General features: G+C 45.8%; 1 protein-coding gene across 1 annotated transcript; it reads left to right on the top strand.

Annotated features, from left to right (window-relative positions):
* Nucleotides 1–6,200: 6,200 nt before the first annotated feature.
* Nucleotides 6,201–8,333, top strand: LOC123411954 (BAG family molecular chaperone regulator 1-like). The gene is made up of 2 exons (XM_045104916.1): nt 6,201–7,296; nt 7,399–8,333. Exons 1-2 carry the CDS (start codon nt 6,724–6,726, stop codon nt 7,897–7,899), a joined length of 1,074 nt encoding a protein of 357 aa, XP_044960851.1. The 5' UTR covers nt 6,201–6,723; the 3' UTR covers nt 7,900–8,333.
* Nucleotides 8,334–13,154: the final 4,821 nt, after the last annotated feature.

Below are 13,154 nucleotides of genomic sequence, written 5' to 3'. Positions count from 1 at the left end.
TATATTTTAGAACGCGTGGAGTAGTATGTAGCATCATCTAGCTACTTGGATTCATTGAACCCTCTAAAAATCTACGATCGGACCTTGCTAATATGGTCCCTCGTACGTCCGTGGATACTGATCGGATATGCCTCATTTGTTGTCTTTTACATCCGCGTTCCTCATATTTTGACTTTCCAAACCATATAACTCATGAAACGCTACGTAAAAGTAGGCCAACACATTGTTCGTCGGATCGGAATGCATCGCCGAACAACATGATCGTAGTTCATCGAAGTTCATGACAAATCCAAACTACGAACTACCTAAACATAACTAAAATATAAATAAAACAGGGAAGGGCGGAGGAAATCACCATTTCCTCGCCACCCCCTTTCCCTTCCGGTCGTCCATGCAGCTGTACCCCTCCTTCATGTAGGCGTCGGTGTGCGGTGGAGCGTCGTCGTCAGCGAGCGACGCGGGACGCCCGTGAGGAGCGCGTCCTTGGGGTCGACCGACGCGCTCGAGGTCGGACATGGCGCGACCAACGCCTCCCCCTCCCTGGCCCGTTGTCGCTCACGCCGAGCTGCACGTGCCTCGGACTCCGACGTACTCATGCGCCCCACCCCCGACGTGGGCACCAGGATCGAGCGGCGGCCGGGCACTGCTTCGGGAGCTGAAGGTGGTGGAGGTGAGCGGCGTGCCTGACTAGGAGCGGATCGACCGAAGTGGTAGCAGCCGGAGCTACGCGCCATGTGGGAAGGGCCTGCAACGTGGCCGACACTCCGTCGGCGTACGACGGCCCCGAATCTACGTTCGATCCATTGGAGCTGCTTCCGAAGCCGACCATCGGGTCGAAGGGCGGGACATTGGAAGTGAAGTGGACGAAGAGTGAGCTGCTAGATGTATAGGGTTTCGTGATTGGTGTATTTTGTAGATCCGTGGTGGTCCGGGCTGACAAGGCGGTGGGGTCGATGTTAAACTGGATAAGAGGAGTGTCAACGTTTGAGCCTCGTTTGGAGCGTCGGTTTAGATCGCCTTTTTCAGACCGGGTACTGACCGAACCAGACCGGCTGTCCGGATGTTTGTGACGGATATGTAGATGCTCTCACCGGCCGGTAGATGGTTTTGTGTAAAGTTTCGTGCCAAAACAGGCGAGACATGTCACGCGTACGTACGTGCATATATATACGTGGTCGAAAAGAGCCACGTATGCATTCATGGAACACCAGTTTTTAGCACCCAAACGGGCAATTAAAAACGTGCGGCCGGCCAGGTAGGTTAGTACAGTAGTTAAGTAGGGCGTCTCTTTCGTCTCCGTCTCCGGCCTCCGGGGCCAGGTCAACTCGCGGCAAGGCAAAGGGCCGCCGCCGACGTGGCCTGGCCGTGGGGACCGCGCCACACTCCCATTCCCTTCCCTCCCCCCGACTGTCGGTGGAGCTTGCGCTGCCTGTCGTCCGTCCCTACTCGCTAGTGCCTTCGCTTTCCTGACAGCATGTGTGTTTTCCCTTGGCATTTCCCTCTTCTTAATTCTCAATCAGCATCGTCTCCAATGGCTTTCCAGCCCAGATGCTGGCGACCACCGCATCCAACCCCTCTCCTTGTTTACCAGATGCTACCATCAGAGCACTGCTGCTGGAGCGCACGAAAATCGGCCAAAACCTGCAGACAAAGCTCTCGTATGCAGACGCAGAGCTCAGTGGCAGCATTTGCACGCACTGTTTTCTACTGTTCTAACGGTGGCAGGGCCAAGCCCACCATTACTTCATTGTAGGGATGCTGATGATGATGAGGTGATGACCAGGTGGTGAGGGGGTAGGATCTGCCTGAATCGATCGTTTTCCGATGGGATCCGGCACTGTTTAATTTGCTTTCCCTGTGGAGTGCTCGCTCTATCATTGGGGTTTAATGGTCTTGTTACGGACGGACACCATTATTTCGCCCCCTCTCCTTTCTTGTCATCACATCGGAGATGCATCTCCCTGGGAATTCCCTTTCTTTTTTCTGCCGTGCCGTTACAGAACCAGGAGAGTGATCAAGCTGCTGATTGCACCTTGACACGGACCGCGTACCGGCGCCGATGACTCCATGAGGGTTACGGCTAGGATTGCTTGAGCCAAATTGATACTCTTCTTCTTCTTTTTCTTCTTCCATGAAAGCACGGCTTTCACCGGTCCTGTTTCTCCTGCTTCATCAATCGGGTTGCTCTGCATTGCTTGGGCCAATTTGAAAATTGCTCCGGAAATTTAATCATTTTAAAAACAGAAGGAATCGCTCTAGAAATTTAATTAATTAAGAAAAGTTAGAAGAAATTGCTTCATATATTTAATTAATTAATCTATTATTTTTTTCAAAACCGAGGCAATAGATTTGTCTCATATCTATACCTAATAATAAAGAGGCTATTGCTTCTGTCGGAAAACCCATCACGTTATTTTTATAAAAAAAACCTGTAATTTTTATTATTCAACCCGCGTTCCATCATTATTTTAATAAATCAAAATGATTATAAAAGATTAAAAGCGTGTGGTATTTTTTTCTCCCGTTGCAACGCACGGGCCCTTTTGCTAATATATATATTTAAAATGATTATTTTTCTTTACCTAATAATAAAGAGGCTATCGCTTCCGTCGGAAAACCCACTGAGGTGATTTTATAAAAAAGTCCTTACTGTTTATGACATTAAACTCGTAGTATATATTAAATATTTTTTTAAATACTGATATCTTTTAAACCGTAACTCTAAATTTAACATATTATACATGGAATTTGATTAGAAAAATATGTAGAATTTAAATATGATATTATTTTATCTGTTAAACGTTTAATAAAAATATTATCTAGGGTGCAATCTTAATAAATAAGTCATTATTCATCTTTCTTTCATACCGGTACTCATCCGGGTTGGGAATGAACACGTCAACAAAATCAGGATTAGAGATGAAACTGAAGGTCACTTGACTGCCTAATAATAAAGAGGCTGTCGCTTTCGTCGGAAAACCCACCAAGGTGATTTTACAAAAAAGCCCTTACTGTTTATGACATTAAACTCGTAGTATATATTAAATATTTTTTAAATACTCATATCTTTTAAACCGTAACTCCAAATTTAACATATTATACATGAAATTTGATTAGAAAAATATGTAGAATTTAAATATGATATTATTTTATCTGTTAAACGTTTAATAAAAATACTATCTAGGGTGCAATATTAATAAATAAGTCATTATTCGTCTTTGTTTCATACCGGTACTCATCCGGGTTGGGGATGAACACGTCAACAAAATCAGGATTGGGGATGAAACTGAAGGTCACTTGACTGCCTAATAATAAAGAGGCTATCGCTTCCGTCGAAAAACCCACCGAGGTGATTTTACAAAAAAACCCTTACTGTTTATGACATTAAACTCGTAATATATATTAAATATTTTTTAAATACTCATATCTTTTAAACCGCAACTCCAAATTTAACATATTATACATGGAATTTGATTTATGTAGAATTTAAATATGATATTATTTTATCTGTTAAACATTTAATAAAAATACTATCTAGGGTGCAATCTTAATAAATAAGTCATTATTCGTCCTTCTTTCATACCGGTACTCATCCGGGTTGGGGATGAACACGTCAACAAAATCAGGATTAGAGATGAAACTGAAGGTCACTTGACTGATTCTTTGTACGTATTAAATCTATATGCAACTCATGTTAAAATAGAAGACCTGTGAAATTTGAACTGCATTTTTGTAGGATAAGACCATCTTTATTTGTATCGTAACTATAAATTCTCAAATTATAGACATTTTTTATAAATTAAGAGCGTGTGTCGTGTGGTATTTCTTTCTCCCGTTGCAACGCATGGGCCCTTTTGCTAGTATTAATTAAAGAAGAATAGGGTTTGAAATACACCTCAGAACTGAAAAACGAAAGTGTTACTCTTCAGGTAGGCTTTGTAATCATCATCCACATCGATATAATCAAGCAGGACGTAGGATTTATCTTCTCAAGAGGGTGTGAATCTGGGTAAAAACCGTCTCCTCCTCTTTTCTGCAACCCATCGATTCAAGGTCCATAGTTCGGGACCCCCTACCCGAGATTTGCCGATTTTGACACCGACAGTCAGCAACACAATAACTCAACAATACTATATCGTCACCAAATGTTAAGTGTGCATACCCTACGGGTTCAAGAACTATGCATACATGACTGAGACACCTCTACGGTCAATAACCAATAGCTGGACCAAGATGTCCATATTGGTTCCTACATTCTACGAAGGTCTTTATCATTCGAACCACTATGTCAAGGATTCATCTAATCCCGTATGCAGTTCCCTTTGTACATCGGTATGTTACTTGCCCGAGATTCGATCATTGGTATCTTCATACCTAGTTCAATCTCGTTACCGGCAAGTCTGTTTACTCGTTCCGTAATACAAGATCCCGCGACTAACTCCTTAGTCACATTACTTGCAAGCTTATTGTGATGTTGTATTACCGAGTGGGTCCAGAGATAGCACTTCGTCATACGGAGTGACAAATCTCAGTCTTGATCCATGCCAACCCAACAGACACCCTCGAATATACATGTAGAGTATCTTTATAATCATTCAGTTACGTTGCGATGTTTGATACACACAATGCATTTCTCCGATCTCAGTGAGTTGCATGATCTCATGGTATCAGAAACAAATACATTGACATGCACAAAACAATAGCAGTAAACTTAGTCATACGATCAAGTGCTATGCTTATGGTTTGAGTCTTGTCCATCACATCATTCTCGTAATTATGTGATCCCGTTATCAAATGACAACTCATGTCTATGCTTAGTAAATCTTAACCATCTTTGATCAACAAACTAGTCTAGTAAAGGCTCACTAGGGGCACGGTGTTGTCTATGTATCCACGCATTTATCTGAGTTTTAAATCAATACAATTATAACATATATAATAAATCAGAAATAATAAAATATAATAATAACTAACTTATTATTGCCTGTAGAGCATATTTCACCAAGCGGTCATCTTGATTTTTGCTGATCCAAGCTTCCTCCTTAAGAGCTTCTCTCACCTTCCAGTTTTTTTTATACAAGCCTTATGAATGAGAGACGCAATATCTTTAGGCTTCTTGCTGTGCATCCAAGGGGTTTTTCATATAGGAGTCTTGCCCCGTTCCGAACGATAAATGTACTGAAGGCATAGAAAATTTTTATACCCTCTTCATTGTAAAATTGCCCATGCCGATCCACATCTTGAACGGCTTCGCCTATTCGAACCATGGCCAACGTAGTCGTAGGGCGTGTGCGAATTTGACCATCTAGTCTATGATGCACGCACAGATCTAAAGTCATTACTACTACTCCTTCCGTTCCTAAATATAAGTTTTTTTAAAGATTTCAGTATATAGACATAATTTAGAGTGTAGATTCACTCATTTTTCTGCGTATATAGACTCCTCGTAAAATCTCTTAAAAACTTATATTTTAAAACGAAGGGAGTAGTACTGTATTACATTCCCATGCAACAACAACAGGACAGTAAAAAAACACAAATCTCGGTTCAACCTTGGCCCATGAGCATATGCACTATCCCATTAATCATCGACTCTGTGTTTGACAAGTCAAGTCAACAGCGCACAGCAATTTTGTTCCAGCAAGTGGGCTGCATCGCACGCAGCTAACCAACAGTCCGACCCCAACACCCAAATGATTAAGCAGTGAGTGTGCGAATTTCCATGTTCCATCCATCCATGTGCATACGCGTATGCCTTGGCGGGCATACCGTTGCCATGCCATGCATCATCCATCATTCTTAATCCCATCCCCATGTGATGAACCCACTTAACCACACCAGACTGCCAGTTGTGGTGGCAGCAACTGTTTTAAATGCGGTCGTTACGCTCGCTTCTCCTTCGTGTAAGCAGCCGCGCCATCTCGATTAATTTATGAATTTAGAATGCTAATTATGTGCAGACCTGCATGATGCGCGATGGTTGAGACGTTATGTCAGGCCAGGATCCATCCATCACCGCCGTCCAACCAATCGGAAAAGCGCCCTTATTTTTTCTGAAGAAAATCATCATTTCCTCCATTTCGTTATCGTTATTACTCCTCTATAAGCCAACAGGGATTGTCGGTCGGGCATAGCAGAGACGACGAGTAAGACCAAAACAAATAAAAAAAAAGGGTAATAAAGCTGCCGCTAATTTGTCATCTCTGCTGGCGCCATTGCCGCCCACGGACAGCAATGTGCGTCTTCCTCCGAGCTTCCACAGTCGCACCGCATCGCGTCAAATCAAAAGTTGAAATGCCGCCAAAACGCCACATGCATTCATCCAATTTTCTACTGTACGTATGTCCGTAATGGCGATTTGATTAGTTGGAAGGATCGAGCAATGATTTTAGGCTCTCTCTTGATTTTGATTCTGGGTTTGATAATGGGGTTTGCCATGTGGCAAGTGGGCTATACTGTAATCGCCGTATATATTCCCCTTGTCCGTTGCGCTTAAGCTCCCACTAAATATACTTCCTCCTCCTCCTCCTTCCTCTTCGTCCATCCATCTATCTTCTTCTTCTTCCTCTTCTCCGATCCGCCATTGCATCGGCGCCGGCTTGCTTTTCCGGCCAGGCCACAGCTAGAGTCTGTTTCCCGCCACCACAGCTGTGCCGGCCACGAGGGGATAAAGCTAGCCAGCTTTAACTTACAGCTGCAAAGCGCGCCAATTCAGGGGGCGGCATGCTGGGGGCGAGGAAAGGCGCCGCCACCGTCGAGCTGGGGTCGCTCACCATGAGGAGGAAGGCCGCTGCTCCTCACCCGGCTGTGGTTCCGGTTGCGGCCGAGGAGGGGAAGAAGGCGCCGGCGGTGGGGGCGGGGAAGGTGGCGGCGGAGGAGGTGTGGGAGGTGCGGCCGGGCGGGATGCTGGTGCAGAAGCGGGGCGCCGAGGAGGACGAGCCGGCGCCGGCGAGCGTGAAGCCCGTGCCCACCATCCGGGTCAAGGCCAAGCTCGCCGGCAAGACCCACGAGATCTACATCACCGCGGAGGCCACGTTTGGCGACCTGCGGAAGCTGGTGGCGGAGCGCGCCGGCGCGCACCCGGAGGACCTGCGGACGCTGTACAAGGGCAAGGAGCAGGACCCCAAGGCGTTCCTCGACATGGCCGGCGTCAGGGACCGCTCCAAGGTCGCCGTCGTCGACGACCCCGAGGCCCGCGCGCGCCGGCTGCTCGAGGAGCTCCGCCTCGGCAGCCTCCGCAAGGCCGCCGGCGCCGTCGCCGCTGTCGCCGCCGAGGTCGACAAGATCGCGCCCAAGGTACGTGCATTGCCCGGCGCCATGTTTTTCCGGGCCGGGACGGGAGGGGTTGGGAGCAGAGCGGAGCAGGGGAGTTGACCGGTGGTTAAATTTGCTGGGCAGGTGTCGGCGATGGAGGCGTCGGTGCGGAAGGGGGAGAGGGTCGCGGAGAAGGACGTGGCGACGGTGACGGAGCTGCTGATGAACGAGCTGCTGAAGCTGGACGCGGTGGTCGCCGGCGGCGACGTGAAGGAGCAGAGGCGGGCGCAGGTGAAACGGGTGCAGAAGTACGTGGAGACGCTCGACGCCGTCATGGCCAAGAACGCCACCATCGCGCGCAAGCCCGCCGCCGCGGCGAAGAAGCAGCCAGCGCCACAGCCGCCAGCGCCGGCGAGGCAGCAGCAGCAGCCGCAGTCGCAGCGCCAGCGCCACCAACAGCCACCGCAGCAGCCTCCGCAGCAACAGCAGCCCCCGGCGCAGACGACGCGGTGGGAGATGTTCGACCTGCTGTCCTCGCTCCCGACCACGTCCTCCTCCTCCTCCACCACCACCACCGACAGCTCCACCGCGTCCTCCGCCGGCGCGCCCCCGCCGCCCACCAACAGGCTCGACTGGATGCTCTAGCTCCGATCACCACCACCACCACCACCGCAACCACCACCCGAACCAGAGAAGCAAACGCAACAGAGGCTCGCGTGCGCCAAGAATCGCCCGGCGAGACGATGATCGAATCGGATCATTCACGTCCTGATTAGTTCATCATCATGGTACCACCACCATACTGCCTGCCGCCAAGTCCTAGTTCATCACCATGTCAGTCAGTCAGAGAGAGGTGTCCAAAGTTTTTCTTTCTTTCTCCTTTTTTTCGTCTTCTTCTTCTTCTTCTGCGTCCGTCGTCATGAAAATGTCTGATACTGCTACAAATTCTTTGGTGTGCATACTCTGAGAAGGAAACAGTCGGTCAACAAAAACTAGGGGATGTAAAATGTAATGTGTTCAGCTGAGTTGAGTTGAGTTCAGATCACTGGGAAATAAGTCAGAGCTTGGAGTTGTGTCCATGTCCATGTCCATCCATGGTGACCGACACTGCCACTGCGGACCGACTTTTCCTCCCATTGTTTTTTTTTACTGTTGTGAATGAATGAATGATAATTGGAACGGAAAGATCTGTCGCCCCCGCTGTCCCCGGCTGGTGTCCTTCCTCCAGCGTCGGTTGGCGCCTATCTGTCAGGTTTTGATTCCTTCCTTGCTCCTCATTCATTCATTCATTTCAGAGCCGAGTGAATAATGGAGGCCTCTAGTTGTTGTTGTCGTCGTTGGTGTTGGTGGTGGCGCGCAGCAATGAATTCTCCATTGTCGCGCCAGATTCAGCTCACTCTCCCGGTCTCCATCCATCCATTCACAAAGAAAGATTCAGAGTGTCATGTTCTCTTCTTCCTTCCGGCGAAGATGCTGAATTAGACTGTTTGGTGCCATGGCAATCAATCATGCGACGAGGTAGAAAAACGAGCGGGAATCCTGAGGGAATTTTCGGCGAGGCTAGCTAGCTAAAGCATGGATTGTGATCGTGATGAATGGATGGAATGGAATATCATATGCACACGGTGGTTGTTGTTGCCGTTGGGGTGTCAGCGTTGTGGCCGGGGGTTCTGATTGGAGTTTGCATGTGCACAAGAGCGTATACTACATGCGTATTCTTATATTGTTGTGATTTTATTTTTTGAGGGTTGTTATATTGTTGTGATTGTTATGGTGGTTGGGTGGGGGGAGCATCAGATCCTCCCCTCAGCTCACTGTCAGCGTTGCTGGCCGGAGGGAGATGCCTTCCCAACTTCCTAATTGACACTAACTTATATTTATAACAAGGCCTTTAGTAGGGATGTTGCTAGTGTTTTTCTTATCTATTGTTGTTATTTTATGAAAGTTCATGACATGCTACCAAAATAATGCAGCTGGTATTGAGCTTGCTCGGTTGGTGCTCAATAGAGAATTCCGTCTGCGTAGCTCCTCACATGCCGATCAAGCCGTCGCCGTCGGTTTTTTGTATGTTTTAAAGAAAAAACTATTGTTTTTGCGAAGGGTCATACTTGATGAATGGCATGGAGCATTGTTAATCCAAAGGCTTCTACAGAAAAGTTTTGACACAATGGACAAAAGAGAGGGGGAATTAAATTAAATGCATAAAAGTACCCCTCAATGCGGGAATGGTTGCTTTTGAGAAAGAAAAACAACACAACTAATCATACAATTTCGCCAAGAGCTCCGGCCCGGATATCCTTCCATTGAACTCTCTGGTCTCATGTAAGAAGGCCAACTTTTGGCCATCTGATGCGTATGTGCAATGGAAATTATTGGGATGCAACGATGATTCACCGAGCTTGCATCAAAACCCCTCTCTTGTCATAACTAACCCAACATAGGAGAGAAAGTTAATTGCTCAAACTATACATGGTTAATATTTTCATTTCGTCTGTTTTTCTCGAGGCAAAAAGTAAGAATGAGGCCAGCAAACGCAATATTGCCTTTTTTTTTCTTGGTGATCTTTATGAAAGTTTATGGCATAACATAATGCTACTACTAAGCATATGTGGTTGGTGCGGAATAGAGAAATCGAGGTACGCACGGAGATCCTCACATGATTTTCAAGCCATTGCTATTCTTTTCGTGTAGAACTGAATGACATGCAACATTATTAAACCAAAGGCTTTTACAATAAAGTATTGAGAGAAGGCAGAACAAATAAAAGATGGAGAATATACTTATACACATAAAAGTGTTCCTTAGTGCAAGAGTGGTTGCTTTTGAGAGAGAGAGAGAAAAGCATCTCAATATTTTGTTGATTATAAGAAAAACAGGAGCTCCGATCATATATCCGTTCTTATTGATCTCACTTAAGAGGGACAATTTTCATCCATCAACGCGGCAGTGAAAGTTCTTGGATGCAACAATGATTCATCGAGCTCACATCAAGACCGCCCCCCTACTAAAACAAACATTAATTGGTAAAATTGTACAAGATCAATTTGTTTTCCCGAGGAAATGTGAAGGTGGTCAATCCAGAAATACTTTTGACACTTCCACACAAATAAGACCGCGGAGGCATCACACACATTATTAAACTATATGCCAGGTTTGTTATGGTTAGGATTGTGGGCTTTAGCCGGCATAGACTATACACATTTTGAACTCCCACGGTCAAGTCATCTTATATATTATCCTAAAGGTCGACGATAGCAAAACCATTGGAGATGGCGAAAACCACATAGGAGAGAGAGAACAATATTGTTGGGTGAGGGGGGGGGGGGGGGGAGAGACAAGAAGACACTGGAGAAGAGATCGTTTGAAAGGAGTGTAGGGGAAGGCGTGTGGCCGAGTGCCATCGAAACAAATCACATGATCTGTAAGCATAATATCGTAATTGTTTATGTGTCTGTGTGTACACCAACTAGAGAGAGGAGATGAATCCTTAATGAATCATTTTATCTTGATTAAATAAGTTTAATAAAACCCACTAGTGGAACTCTTGGTTTTGAGAAGCAATGTACAATATCATTTTTTCTATTCTCGGTAAATGACCATGCACGGTTGGTGCTAAATAGAGAATTCAGTGTACGTAGCTCCTCACATGCCGATCAAGCCGTGGCCGGCAATTTTTTATTTGTTTAAAACACATTTTTTTGTGCAAAGCCATACTTATGAATGGCGTGGAGCATTTTTAAACCAAAAGTTTCTACAAGAACGTATTGAGACAACAGACAAAAGAGGGTGGAATTTAATTAAACACATAAAAGTGCCCCTCAATGAGGGAATAGTTGCTTTTGGGAAGAAGAAAATATCACTAATTATACAATTTCGTCAAGAGCTCCAGCCCGGATATTCCTCCTTGTTTGATCTCGCTTAAGAGGTTCGACTTTTGGCCATCGTAAACTTGCAACAAAAATTATTGGGATACAATGATGATTCACCAAGCTTGTATCAAAACCCCTCTCTTGTCATAGCCAACCCGAGTAAAGTGTAAATAATGTTGTACACCATACAAGAAAAGGTTAATTGGTGAAACTTTATACATGGTTGATTTTTTGCAATGTATTTTCCTTGAGGGGTCACGTTACGGACGGACCAGGTCAACAGAGAAAAAAATAATCTTTTTTTTCTTGGTGATCTTTACGACAGTTCATGGCATGCTCATATAATGGTACTATTAAGCATGCACGGTTGGTGCGCAATAGAGAAATCGAGGTGTGATGTAGATCCTCACATGCTTTTCAAGCCATTGCTATTGTTTTTTTATAAGAACCATACTTCATGAATGACATGCAACATTGTTAAACTAAAGCTTTTACAAGAAAGTATTGAGAGAATGGAGGGCAAACAAATCATGGGGAATATACTCGTACACATTAAAGTGTTACTCAATGGAGACTCCTTTTGAGAAAAAGGACACATTGCAATATGTTGATTACACAATTTCATTGGGAATTTCGATAGGATATAACCCTTCTAACCCTTTGATCTCTCTTAAGAGGGATTATTTTCAGCCATCAAACATCATAGTGAAAATCCTTAGGATGCAACAATGATTCACTGACCTCACATCAAAACCCTGCTCATCGGGGAACAAGAAATATGAACACATCAACTGGTAAAATTGTTGGAATTATGCCCTAGAGGCAATAATAAATATAGTTATTATTATAATTCCTGTATCAAGATAATCGTTTATTATCCATGCTATAATTGTATTGAATGAAGACTCATTTACATGTGTGGATACATAGACAAAACACCGTCCCTAGCAAGCCTCTAGTTGGCTAGCCAGTTGATCAAAGATAGTCAGTGTCTTCTGATTATGAACAAAGTGTTGTTGCTTGATAACTGGATCACGTCATTAGGAGAATCACGTGATGGACTAGACCCAAACTAATAGACGTAGCATGTTGATCGTGTCATTTTGTTGCTACTGTTTTCTGCGTGTCAAGTATTTATTCCTATGACCATGAGATCATATAACTCACTGACACCGGAGGAATGCTTTGTGTGTATCAAACGTCGCAACGTAACTGGGTGACTATAAATATGCTCTACAGGTATCTCCGAAGGTGTTAGTTGAGTTAGTATGGATCAAGACTGGGATTTGTCACTCCGTGTGACGGAGAGGTATCTCGGGGCCCACTCGGTAATACAACATCACACACAAGCCTTGCAAGCAATGTAACTTAGTGTAAGTTGCGGGATCTTGTATTATGGAACCAGTAAAGAGACTTGCCGGTAAGGTTTTCGGAGTTACCGGGAATGTACCGGGAATGACGAATGGGTTCCGGGAGTTCACCGGGGGGGGGGGGGGCAACCCACCCCGGAGAAGCCCATAGGCCATGAGGGTGGCGCACCAGCCCTTAGTGGGCTGGTGGGGCAGCCCAAAAGGTCCCTATGCGCCTAGGAAAGAAAATCAAAGAGAAAAAAAAAGAGGAGGTGGGAAGGGAAGGAAGGACTCCCACCCACCAGACCAAGTCCAACTCGGTTTGGGGGGGGGAGCCTTCCCCCTTGGACTCGGCCGACCCCCTTGGGGCTCCTTGAGCCCCAAGGCAAGGTCCCTCCCTCCCACCTATATATACGGAGGTTTTAGGGCTGATTTGAGACGACTTTTCCACGGCAGCCCGACCACATACCTCCACGGTTTTTCCTCTAGATCGCGTTTCTGCGGAGCTCGGGCGGAGCCCTGCTGAGACAAGGTCATCACCAACCTCCGGAGCGCCGTCACGCTGCCGGAGAACTCTTCTACCTCTCCGTCTCTCTTGCTGGATCAAGAAGGCCGAGATCATCGTCGAGCTGTACGTGTGCTAAACGCGGAGGTGCCGTCCGTTCGGTACTAGATCATGGGA

This window comes from Hordeum vulgare, chromosome 7H, assembly GCF_904849725.1.
Source record: "Hordeum vulgare subsp. vulgare chromosome 7H, MorexV3_pseudomolecules_assembly, whole genome shotgun sequence".
NCBI lineage: Eukaryota > Viridiplantae > Streptophyta > Magnoliopsida > Poales > Poaceae > Hordeum > Hordeum vulgare.
The sequence above is the reverse complement of the archived record's forward strand: the minus strand, read 5'-3'. Positions and strand labels throughout refer to the sequence as shown.